Raw genomic sequence first — 13,006 nt, forward strand, 5'->3', positions numbered from 1 at the left:
ATCGCGGTGCAGCTGCCCAGCATCTATATTTGAAAATAAAGATAAAATCTACATGCTCCTGTCGATTTTGACCATGTGATGGTGTGAAATATGTGTTAAGGAATCAGGAGCCAGATTTACATCTCTCCCAGCTTTCAGTCCCTCATGAGAGAAGCTGCCGTCTTGCGATCACGCCAAAGTAAAAATCTACCCTGTGTTCTCTCTCTATCTCCACTACTTCCTTTACTAGGAGAACCACATTGTTCCTCCCGGAATTCACCAGTGCTATCCGACTTCACTGGCACTCCCAAGGCACAAATTCACTGACCTCTTTGTGAAGTAATTAAATCCAAACTGCTCTCTTTCAAGCTTGAGCCTGTGTCCATTGGCTAAGGCAATTTTGATTTATAACTTCAGAGGGAAATAAAGCTGTGGGGGAACAAACTGGGAGGGGAAAAAAAAACAAATAAGTAGAGGCGGGGAGACCACATGGTTGCCTGGCTGAGGCTTTTATACTTCATATTGTGCTAACTATCTGACAACTTGCTTTTAGAGTTGAGATGACAAAGGAGCAAATGAAACATGTTTTGAAGATCATAGTAACCATTTAGGATAGGAGTAGACCATTACTATACCTAGTCCGACTGTTGAGGCATTTCTAATAGCTCTAAATCCCATTTGTTGTCAAGACCCTGACTAGTTCCTTTTTTTTTTAGCAACAGTATTGAATCAATGAATTAGTCGTTCCTGGATCTGGGTGCCATTGTCCAGGTCAGCATTTGTTGCTCATCCCCAATTGCTCTTCAGAAATCAATTCTAAACTTAAAAAAAGGGAATTTTGATATTCGCTACAGACCCATCTCCACCTGTAAGAATTGGCATCAGCAAGTTGGCCTGACTCAAAGCAGGATTCCATCTGAAATATTAATCCACCTTCCTTTTTCAAATGCTAACGGGCTTGCTGCACTCTCCCCGCAGTTTCTGTTTTTATTTAATTTCAGTCCTTTATTTTTGCATAATTGATTCTTTTTCTTTCAGAAAAATTTCACTCAAGTCACTGCAGGTGTTGCACTAATGGTGCTTCTGCGGCATTTGCAGTCTGTATACTATTAGAATTTCTTGGAGCTTATTGACCATTTTATCATTTTCTCAAGCCCCTCTAATGAAAAAGAGTGTAAGTGGTGAGGTGGATGCTTTTTCCCATATGGTACCAGTGTTCAATCTGCTCTAGTTCAACCATAAGCACAACTTAAAATCCTGCTGTTCTGTGCTTGTGACAAATTATTAGTGCCTTAGTGCCTTAAGACAATAAAAGAACATAAGAAATCTAAATTTTAAGAGTAGGCTGAATGAGTGTGTAAACGTGTGTGGTGGTGGAATGTTACAGTTCACTCAGGGAATCAAAGTTGCCGTGGCAATGTGCACATTTACATGCGTGTTGTAGTTTGGAGCTATGGATAGTGATAGTCAAGGATCCAATGTTCTTTCCATCACGTGGCTGACCAGAAATCACCCCCACTCTTACTGCCTGCCATTGGCAGGTGTTGGAAGGATTTGCAGGTTGATACTCAACCTGTTTGGCCACATCATGAACGCACCTTCCATTGACTGTCAAGTCCTGCAGTGGGACTTGAACCCTGACCTTCTGACTCAGAGGCAGGGATGCTACCCGCTGTGCCACAAGACTTCATAAAGATGTATTGGATCATTCAATTCAGGCACCATTAAAGTTAAGAGTGCACAGATGTGTCACTTCAGTAGGTGAGCTCAACAAAGAGAAAGGGAGGAAAGTTGAATATCAGCAGTATCAGAGTCACCGGCTTTCACTTCTGCAAACCTGGGTTTGGTTTCATAACAGAATGAAACATTGCCTAGTGGTCAAAATTCTCCAGAGTAACTAATTCTAGTACTTTTATTCTCAAATTGTCAGACCATGGGCTGTATGATCATCAGAGTGTCAGGCAAAGAATAAAGCTTTGTATTCCGCAGAATACACAGAAGTCCAAAGAGTTAAAAAAAGTTGTTTGTCTTAAGTAATCAAATGGCTTATCAGCCAAATGAATGAGCTTAGCTCTCATCCACTTTTGTTCCAGAATTGCAATGAATAGCCACTCTAGCACTTTGGAATATTCAGCTGCCACACTGTGTTGGATGAAAAGATGGAGAAATGTTGGAGTGATGATCATTTGTTACTTGTCTGTCGTGAATATGCAGTGCTCCTATTTAGAATTACGTTCTGCTCTAACCAAATTTGTGACCCTTACTGGCTTAATCTGAAAAGACATATTGTCATTTGTAATGCTTGGAAAGGAAGTTCAGGTTTAGGAGCTAAATTAGAAGACAATGGCCAGGAGCTCACTGAGTGATCAAATCTTCATGGAAAGTTGTAATATCTAATACCAAGAATGTGTTTCAAGAATGAAAAAGGGGGAAACGAAGCTCCCATTTTATGCATTGTGATTTTTTTTTCATTGAGACAATAATGAGTTTTGAAAGTCCTTTTAGCCTACTGAGATACACAAGCTTCAGTGTGAAAAATTGGTTGGTGCAAGTAACTTGTTTATTGTCACCTACGGTGCAAGGTTATTGCAGACAAATATAGCAGACTAGCATTAGAAATCCTTAAATGACTATCTGTGGTAAGATTTCCATTGTAAGAATCATTATTCTTTTTATTGAAAGATTTCCCCTTTTCATTCCCTTCCTAAAGCCCCTCCTGTGTTCAGGGGATCTTCACTCTAAAAGGGCTGGACCATTTAGCCTATCCCTGCCTTTATTAAGCAGCTAGGATGTGTTGTGCCAGTGTCAGTGCTAGAAGATCTCCCGTCCTTTGATTTGCCTTCTGTTAAATGCAGCACCTTGGGCAGGATTTTTAGGCCCCGATGTGGTGAGCACAGAGATGGATAGGCGTGGAATTTTGCACCACTGGCCTGTGTACTGGTTCCCTGGCTCTATCCTGCCCCTGGGCCATTTTCCCAGAGGTAGGATGCTTGGGAGTGGCAGGGCTGCAAGCAGCTAGTAGCCAATTGTCACTATAACTCTTCATCAGAACTTCTGATGAAGAGTCATATGGACTCGACATGTTAACACTGTCTTCCTTTCCACAGATGCTGTCAGACCTGCTGAGTTTTTCCAGCAATTTTTGTTTTTGTTTCAGATTTCCAGCATCCGCAGTATTTTGCTTTTAGCTAATTGTCACTGTTTAATAGCCTATTAAGGCCTGTTGTTGGAGGCCAGTGTTTCAGGCAGGCATAGAGACCCTCCCTGCTTATCTGGCTTCAGCTGCAGCCACCGAATGGCCTGCGAAGGGGCTGCCCCTTCACAGTGGTGGCCCAGCTGCAAAGTGTAGTATTAGGGTGTTCAGGTTTGAAAGAGTTAAAATGTGGGACGGGGAAACAGTACTGCCTGCATGATGTAAGAGTCACATCACAAGGAGTCTAGAAGGAGAATCCTCATGGCTTAGACTGAGTAATACCTGTTGTCTTGTACATCTGTAAATAGTTATGTTCTTACAATAAACCACTTATGGTTCAGACATCTCTCTGTCTCTGCAACCAGTCTCCTTAGCCAGTGAAAACCAACATACAACACAAAGTTAAACGCAAAATACTGGGGATGCTGGAAATCTGAAACAAAAACAGAAAATGCTGGAAAAACTTAGCAGGTCTTACAGCATCTGTGAAGAGAAAGACAGAGTTAACGTTTCGAGTCCGTATGACTCTTCTTCAAAGCTGAAGACAACACAACGTGCTTTTTCTGTTTTAAAGTTATAGGAGAGAGGGTGCCTCCATCTTGGGGTGCCCTTTCCCTCACTTACCTTGAAAGACCAGCTTCCTCAGTGTTGGGGGGGTCTCCTATTAGCCCTCCAGCTTCAAGATCCCCCCCTTAAAGATGGCGAGAATGCGCTCTGCTCACTAATTGTACTCTACACAATGGGCTTCTGACTCCCATTTGAGCCAGTCCTCAAGCCCAGGGAGGGGAAATCTTGTCCCTTGTCTTTGTTCAGTAATGTGATTAAGATCAGCAACTCATCATCGAGGAGAGACAGGCATTGACCTCAGTGGACACTGCCTGAATTACTCCTGCACAGCTCTCCCGCCCCCATCTCAGTCCAGTAAAATAAAAGTCTTTACAAAGAGCATGGTTGGTACTTAGAATTCTCTGTCACAAGCCTTCCTTCAAAGGGAGCCTTTGAAGTTATTCTAAAAGGGAATTAAATTCTTGCTTGATAAAGATTATGGGGTTAGACCAAGTCAGTTATTTGGACACAGTACTGACGTAGTCTTGATGGGCTGTACTATAACAAATTCTGTGTTTCTGTGACATGTGGGAGAAATTTCCCTCTGTCGGGGTGGGGGGTGGTGGTGGTGGTGGTGGTGGCAGTTCCCTGAGTCAGGGTCTGCACTTTTATGCGCGCGAAAGAGTGCAGAAATCTCCAAGGCACAGAGGTGTCCCCTCATGTGACAGTGGCACATGAGCTGGGACATGTCAATTAATTTTTATAAACATTTTTATTCAATTTATACACACTTCATTCAACCTCATCCTGCCCGTGGGTGAGGTTCCATGAAAAATGCGAGGGCCGCCTGAGCTCTTCCAACCTCCAGCTGGACGGGCAGCTCAGTTTGTTAGTTTAATTAGTTTTTAAATGGCCTTAATAGGCCTTTGACAGTTTGGTGGGTGCACGGCCAACTCTGCTGCGCACCCTCCGAACTGAAAATCCAAATGACGCTCGGTGACATCGGGACACACGCCCGACATCACTTCGCGTCACTTTACGCCTCGGTGAGCAGGCCCCGCCCCTGCTCGCCTTGCTGAAAATTCTGGCCATAGCGTATACACGGTGACAACGAGACTATGCACAGATTGAGTTATTCAGTTAGCCCATATTGCTGAAAGGAACAATCTTATCCTATTTCTGTTCTGAGGAAATTGTTTTAAAATAATGTGGAACAATTATAATGTTTATCTGCAATTTTCAGGAAGCTTCATTTATATTACAAGAAGATGGGAAATAAGTTGTTTTGCCACGCAGCTTGTTCTGACTGAGAAAGTACCTTTTGAAAAGGAGATTGGTGCCTCCCCTCTCCCCCGCCCACATTTGAACTGATGAGGAAATGTTCCAGCTGAATTATTTTATTTGAGTTCCTGTTAAACTTGCAGAAATGTTTTCAGAACACACATCAGGGCAGCGTGAGTGATTTATACTGGTTAGGTGGTCAGCATGCAGTTTGTGTAGTCTGTTCAGCAGATTATCTATATAACACTTCCCCAAAAACTGACTGGAGCAAGGGGATCGCTGCTTGTTATGTCATAGAGTCATTGTAGCACAAAAGGAAGCCCATCGAGTCCATGCATCTCTCTTACAGAACAATTGAGTCAGTCCCATTCTCCCGCTCTATCCCCATAACCCTGTAGGTTTACTTCCCTCAAGTGCTCATCCAATTTCCTTTGGAAATCATTGACTGGCTCTGTTTCTCACACCCTCATAGGCAGAGAGTTCCAGGTCACTACCACTCGCTGTGCGAAAAAGCCCTTGCTTACATTCTTGCATCTCTTGCCCCCAGACCTTAAATCTGTGACTAGGGGTCCTTGGACCATCAACTATTAAAGCGAGATCGTGAATGGGTTTGAGAAACTTTCCCGTGTTTGGTGCTTCAAGCAAAATTGTCAATATTTTCATCATTGTCAATCTTCACAAGCGCATAGCGACCCAAAAGCCTCACTGCATTATTAGTCATTTCATTCCTAGAATGTGATGTTCACTGTGAACTTTGAACTCATAGTGTGAAGAAGCTGCAGTTCAAAAATTGTGGAGCTTCCAAGATTCACGCCTTAAAAGCTTTTTAAAAAAAAAAACTAGTTCCTTTATCTCAATATCTAGGGATTGACAGTTTGTTGTAAGAGTTTTGTAGCTGGTTCACTTGTATTTGCACAATATGCTTTCACCACTGCTGGCAGACCCATGGTGGTAGCTGTCCCTGAAAATATTTGAACAAAGAACCTTTGTCGTGATCAAAGGTTTCAGCCACATCCTGATAAATGTTCCTACAAATATCAAATGAGAACCAAAGAAATCTATCACTCAACAAACTACAGTGTCTCATTTTAATGCTTCACTGGCAACTTAAACAATCTCTAGAGTTTTGTCCCAAGGCACTGCAGAGGCTAAATAAAGTACCTGCAGAACATCGCTTTTATTTTTCAAAACCATTTATTTTTGTGAATTGTTTTAAATGCAGGTTTGGAAATAGATTTTAAAATGCCCTTTGTTGTACCAAATGATTGTTTTTGGTTCCAGAACAAACGTTTCAGAAGCACTTCTGAAGTGCTCCACATAGCGCAGCCAAAGCTCCTCACCAAGTGTTGGTCCCCACACTCCTAAAAAGACAAATGTCCCTATTCAAAACGGTGCATTGCCGGGCAAGGGCAGAGTTTGCCTTTAACAGTGCGTGGTGATTTGCCTCTGCTGGCCAGGACGGCTGGCTTCTATTTGGTGACAATGATGGGTAAAAATGCCAAGAGAATTGAGCTTTCGTTGTTTTAACTGAGTGAGTAAAGTCTGTTCTTTTTCATTTTTCAGGAACCATGCGTCCAGTTAGAAGAAACTTCTATGACCCCTCTTCTGCTCCAGGAAAAGGGATAGTTTGGGAATGGGAAAACGACAGTAGCTCCTGGACTCCGTATGATATGGATATTTGTATAACCATTCAGAATGCATATGAGAAGCAGCACCCTTGGTTGGACTTGACTTCTCTAGGATTCTGTTACATTATTGACTTCAACAGTATGTGTCAGATGAACCGACAGACACAGAGGAAACGTCGACTGCGTCGACGAATGGACCTGGCCTATCCTTTGACTATGGGTTCTATCCCTAAATCACAATCTTGGCCTGTTGGCACACAGTCGGGACAGCCATGTAACTGCCAACAGTGTGTCCTGGTTAACAGCACAAGGGCAGCCTCCAATGCCATCCTGGCGTCCCAACGACGGAAAATTTATTCTGCCACGAACGGGACTCTTACTGTGCGTCAGAGTAATTCCTACAATGGTGCGGCCTTGTGGTCGACCGCGAGCACAGCTGGGATCACCCCTCCAAGGTCCGAGCAGACCCGCTCTCCAACTACAACTCAACTCTCTCCTATCTCCCAAAGCCAGAGCGCTACCACGACAACCCCAATACCAGGCCAGAACAACCTGAACAGACCAGGTACCCAAAGGTCAGCTGTAGTCAGCACAAGGGCTTCGATTCCTCCTGGGTAAGTATAAATAAAAGACAAATCAGTGACATTCATGTGAAGCCATTGGAAGCTATTTCCCTTAAGGGAAACTAAGTGGTCACAAGCAGAATTTGCTTTTAGGAGAGAGATTGGCATAGATTGAAAAGAAAACAGCCGCGTGATTCTGTCTCTACAAATGGCAGGTGACTTTAAAAAACGCAATCATGTGGTGTTGTTCACAGCACATTAGAGACATTTGGTGCCATTCAGTGAATTGCTGTCATCTTAACGGTGACTTATTGGTCCAGGACAGTGCAATAGTGAAAAGCCTGCATAAAAGGGTATAAAAATTAACTTTTCACTTTGGTATGCAGCTGGTTTTTCAGTTCTGTATTTTCAGCTCCCATTTGCTACATTCTGGCTGATTTCAAAACTGCTACAAAAGGCCTGACATAGTTGCACCTCCCAGTACTTTGAGTAAATAATGTTGATATTAAAAGCTGTGGAACATTTGATTTGGAGTGATGGGTGATTAGAGTGAATGATACTTTGGTATGCTTTTTTTGAAATCTGGGAATCTGGATTTTGTGGGGCATGGTATCTGCCGGTTTATTTTTGGAGATCTCTTGCCTTTATAGTCAACATCAGTAACAGGGCTGGTTTGTCCCACTGAGTTTTGTTGACTTACACACCATGCTGTAGAGAGGACAAAGCAAAGCTGCCACAGGGGGTATGTTGGACCAGCAGCTGAGGAAGGCTGATCCTGGAATCTTGCAGGTAAATCACTATCTTTCATCTTACTAACCCAAGCAAATAGGAGCTGCATCAAGGAAGGGTTAAAGAGCCTCATATGCACCATAACGTCATCAGAGACTCAGGATGGCTCAGCGATCAGTGCCTTCACCCAGATGACCATAAGGACATCAAAGTGGACCAGGGTTAGAGCCTTTTACTCACTGCACCTGGAGAAGGAGATTCACTTTTTCAGAACAGGAAAACTCTGTTGGATTTGTGACTCCTGCTTTGGGAAATTCTTAAATGTTGGTTGAGGTTTTGGGTGCAGTGTCATAGAATCATTAGAGCCATTATGGCACAGAAGGAGGCCATTCGACCTGTCAAGCCCATGCCAGAGCTGCTTTTGCACCTTTGGGCTGCCAATTAAATAATGAAATAGCTTTCTCTCCTGCCCTCCTTTAGCACAACTGCCTGGGGATGCTTTTAGTACATTAAAGGTGCCATATAATTGCAAGTTGTTTTGTTTAGAGGAAATATTGCAGTCAGCTGTCAGTGAACTGTTTGGATCCTTGAACATTTGACATAGTGGGTCACTCAGCAGCTGTGCAGAGAATGGTCAGCTAATATTTCAGCATTTGAAAACATATTAATAAAATCAGAAAAGAGAAAGAGGAGGAGAAAACAGCAATGGAGGAAATATCAGTGACTCGATCAGTTTAGTCAAGTGATAGAAAGAAGCATTAAAGAAGTTCAAGAAAGGAAAGATGTCTGGATAGCTGTAAGTGGGGAAACTTGTTTTATTCATCCTTGGGATGCGAGCATCACTGGCAAGGCCAAAATTTACCGCCCATCACTAACTGCCCTTGAGAAGGTGGTGGTGAGCTGCCCTGCTGAACTGCTGCAGTCCATGTGGTGTTGGTACATCCACAGTGCTGTTTGGGACAGAGTTGCAAGATTTTGACCCGACGACAGTGAAGGAATAGCGATATATTTCCAAGTCAGGATCATGAGTGGCTTGGAGGGTAACTTGCAGATGGCGGCGTTCCCATGTTCCTGCTGCCCTTGGCCTTCTAGGTGATAGAGGCCATGGGTTTGGAAGGTGCTGTTGAAAGAGTCTTGGTGAGTTCCTGCAGTGCATCTTGTAGGCTGCTTTGTCCTAGATAGTGCTGAGCTTCTTAAATGTTGTTGAAGCAGTTCTCATCCAGGCAAGTGGAGAATATTCCATCACACTCCAGAATTATGCCTTGCAGATGATGGCCAGGCTTTGAGGAGTCAAGAGCTGAGAAAAAAATGGGACAGATAAAAGACATAGAAAACCTGGGGATCCAGTTTGACATTTAAACAGAGGATGCTTGTAGAGCAGGCCCACCAGATTCCAGAAGAGAAAATGCACAATCTGTGTAAGGCCTACTGCCTGTAACAATGGGTCACAAATGCATGAATTCCACCCATTTAACAAAGAACACATTCGTAATAATTTACCCCTTTCACTTGCGCATGTGAGTTTTGTTGCTTAATGCTCATGAAAAGAAGTGTGGCAATATTAGGAATCAGTCAATCACGACAATGGGATAAAAATGGAAAAGGCTGGAAATGCACAGGAGGCCAATCAGTACCTGAAAGAGGAACGATAGATGTTTCACCTGAAGAGCCTTTGAAGGCTCTCCATCGAAAGATGTTGATCTGGCTTTTCCTCTGTCCAATGCAGATTGGTTTGTGACTTGTTTCCAGCATTTTTATTTTTGTTTTATCCCTGTCTATGGTAAGAATTGCTCCACTTTGAAGGAGTGCTCCATTGAGTAAGTGGACGACCGACCACCTATAAGACTAGAAATTATTGGTGATAACAGCGAAAGTTTTAGATGAGTTGATGCCCTCATGAGAATAACAATAAGATGGATGTTATGTAATTTGGCTGTTGTTTTTTTTTAACAACAGTAGAAGTCATTAATTATTGTGGTGACTTCTTGGGGAATTAAAACTGGAGCTTTGTCAGCATAAAATGCTTGGCCCTATTTCAAGGAAGCATTCAGATCCAGGTGACCTTTGTGTTATTTTGCAGTTGAAAGTAAATCTTGGATAGGAATCCCTCAGTCAATATAAATGAACTCTGGTTTCACTTGAAAAGCAAGTGTCTCCAAAGTCGATTATTCTAGCCCATGAAAATTAATAGGAAACCAATTAGTTTAAAGCAATGGCACTCCTATTTCTAGGCACATGTGTGGACTCGGTACCATTGGTGGAAATAAGAATGCCATAAAATTTACTTAATGCTGGCTCGCAATAAAATAAGCTGCCTAATTTCAGTAAGGGAAAAACTGTAATTCCTAAATTACTTTATTGATGGCCTATCATTTAAATTATTGATCTCAAAAACATATTATGTCGTGACTGCTTATTACTAAAGGACAAACCGGCTGCAGTTGTAAATGCTTCAAGTGGCAGTCTAGGCAGCGTCTGCATTTCCAGACCAGAATAAATATAATTCTGGTTCTCCCCTCCCAGCAGCACAATTTCTGGCCCCTACTTCCTCAAGAAATTGCAATTCTTCATTCTGTAATTCATAAAGCACCTAAAGTGGGTCAATGCTTAGTGTCTAACACATGTGTTAGCATTTATTTTACCAGAGGTGATATGCACGACTTTTTGAGCTGGATTTTAACTTTCTGTTGAGCTGTGAGCTAGGGGGAGGGGGAGGAGCATGGCGTGGTGCAGCAGTGTGCAGAGCCAGTGTGGCTGGGGTGTGCAAAAGCTAGAAGCAAGTGCAGCCTTGGCTGAATTAAATACGCTTTAACATATTATTTCAGAGTTTCCCGACCAATTAGGTTGAGTGGACATGATGCTGATTTCAACACAAATTGATCTTGGCTCCCGTATTTAAAGGGTCTTTGTGAATATGTAATTTGATTGATGCTGGTGTTGGGAGGAGAAACAAGGAAGTGGCAGAACGGAATGCACACACTCGAAAGCTGCACCTTGTTTTACTGACACCTCCCTGATGTGGTGATGTGGGGCTGCAGAGGCACACAGAGGGAGCCTGTTTTCCACTGATGGGACAAAGAAACCTGCCAGTGAAACCAAGAGGCTCTGAATTCTCGGAGATGGTGGAGGAGACTAGCAGCAGCAATGTGGTGCCACCCTCCTGGATTCATTGCCAAAAACAGATAAATGGCACAAGCATGGCAGGAAAGGTGAGTACAGTGGCACATTCGCCCGCATCCTGATGTGTGCATGATCTCAACCTCCTCAGTCGGCCTTCTTGAGCTGACATCACTCCTCACAGCAGCTTACCTTGTAGGTACACACGTCCCTCTCTGCCCATTCACTTCCTCATCTCCCTGTCCTTTCATCCACCACTGACACGAACCTTCATCTTAATGCAATGTCATGCCTCTCCCTCATAGTCACCCTCAACAAATGCACTCCACCCATCTGTTAAGCACATGCCATTATCCTCACTCATAGGTCCCTTTTCATCCATGGAGAAGAAGAGAGTACAGAACCCAGAGGAGAGGCTGAGAACTACAGGTGACCCTCCAGTTATCTTGCAACTCTCGGCTACAGTGGAGGAGGCGTTGGACATCACTGGATTCTCAATTGGTGTTTGGCCAACAGAGATGGGAGCCTCCCAGGTACCTGGTGACTGAATTAAATATCACACATGCTACATGGTGTACAACACTTACTCATGTTGTCTTGATGTCAGCAGCAAGTGAAATATGATCATCTGCACAATGGTCACATCAAACATTCTTAACTTGATGATTCTAATTCATGTCTTTAGTCTCTCACAGAGCTTTTCAGCATCTCACAGGAGGTGGTGCAGGAGCAGGATGATGACTTCTCAGCTGAGGTCACACTCTGAGGGAGCACTGCCACAGGATTCATGCAGACCATACACCAGCTCAGACACTCATGTTGGTGGGGCCGCTAGGGGAGGTGGTAGGGTTTTCCCCCAGTGACTCACACATCATATGTGAACAGGAGCAGATGGTAGAGAGTGGGACAGCAGTGAATCATCTGTATTAGAGGCTGCAGGGCACTCTCAGCTCAGTTCAGGTGCTGTACCGCATCGATGAACAGGGTAGTTCTGAGGCAGCAGCAAAAACTGAGTGATGTCCTGGCTGGCATTCCAGCCACACTCTGCACGCTTGCAGAGAGATTGGAGGATTCCACCTTGAGCAAAATGGCATGACGTTGCAGGTCTTTACAATGACGTCTTTGTCCTGGAAAGAGTGGACACCTGCATGGAGCATCAAACATGGCAATCAAACGTGTCCATGCAAGCTGTCACAAGTGAGAGATGCCAGTTCACTATGAATGTCAGTTTAAGTGGGATTGACGCAAACCTAAAATGCAACAGAAAATACTGGAAATGCTCAGTGGATCTGGCAGCATTTGTGGAGAAATAAAGTCGTCACTGACCTGAAATATTAACCCTGCTTCTCTCTCCATAGATGCTGCCTGACCTACTGAACATTTGCAGAGTTTTCAGTTTTTATTTTTAATTTCCAGCATCTGCAGTACTTCACTCTTGATGAAAACCCAGTCTTTGGACATTCATCGTCTCACTGATTTGCAGCTTGTTGCTAGCAGGGAAGTGCAAGCAGACCACGAGAGGTAAAGAAACCATGGAAATGGGAACTCAGCTCTCCGACTTCTCACCCCTTGTCTACCCCCCACCCCCTCAACCTGCCAGTTCTCAGTCCTTGCCCCTCAGTCAATAGTCCACATGCAGCCCCCTGTCAGAATAGCCATGTCGGCCCCTGCACAGCCTTTAGCAGGGCTCCAAAACCCAGAGGACGTCGTCCAAAAGCATCTCAGTAATCAGAACAGGACCTGAGCAGCCTGCCTCTGCCTAATCCACAGGGTTTGCACCATGTGGATTAGCCAGGGAGAGGAGGATTAAAGATTTGTCGTTACACAAGGGTATGCACATGAGTGTTCTACACAATGTAAGAATGTTAACTTTCTGTTTAACTTTTGAGTCACGTTAATATTACTTATTCCCACCACTTGCTCGTCTTGTCCATTTTGATTGATGCCTAGTGAATGGCCTATGGAGTTGA

At 43.7% G+C, this 13,006-nt stretch overlaps 1 protein-coding gene across 2 annotated transcripts in view; it reads left to right on the forward strand.

Moving 5' to 3' along the window:
* LOC121285788 (E3 ubiquitin-protein ligase DTX1-like) overlaps window positions 1-13,006 on the forward strand; it is a 262,190-nt gene that overhangs the window by 100,040 nt on the left and 149,144 nt on the right. For both annotated transcript variants that reach the window (XM_041202601.1, XM_041202600.1), the window contains exon 2: window positions 6,563-7,241. In XM_041202601.1, coding sequence (XP_041058535.1) covers window positions 6,563-7,241 — 679 coding nt within the window. The remainder of the gene's footprint in view (window positions 1-6,562; window positions 7,242-13,006) is intronic.

This window comes from Carcharodon carcharias, chromosome 13, assembly GCF_017639515.1.
Source record: "Carcharodon carcharias isolate sCarCar2 chromosome 13, sCarCar2.pri, whole genome shotgun sequence".
In the NCBI taxonomy this organism is placed as follows: Eukaryota; Metazoa; Chordata; class Chondrichthyes; order Lamniformes; family Lamnidae; genus Carcharodon; species Carcharodon carcharias.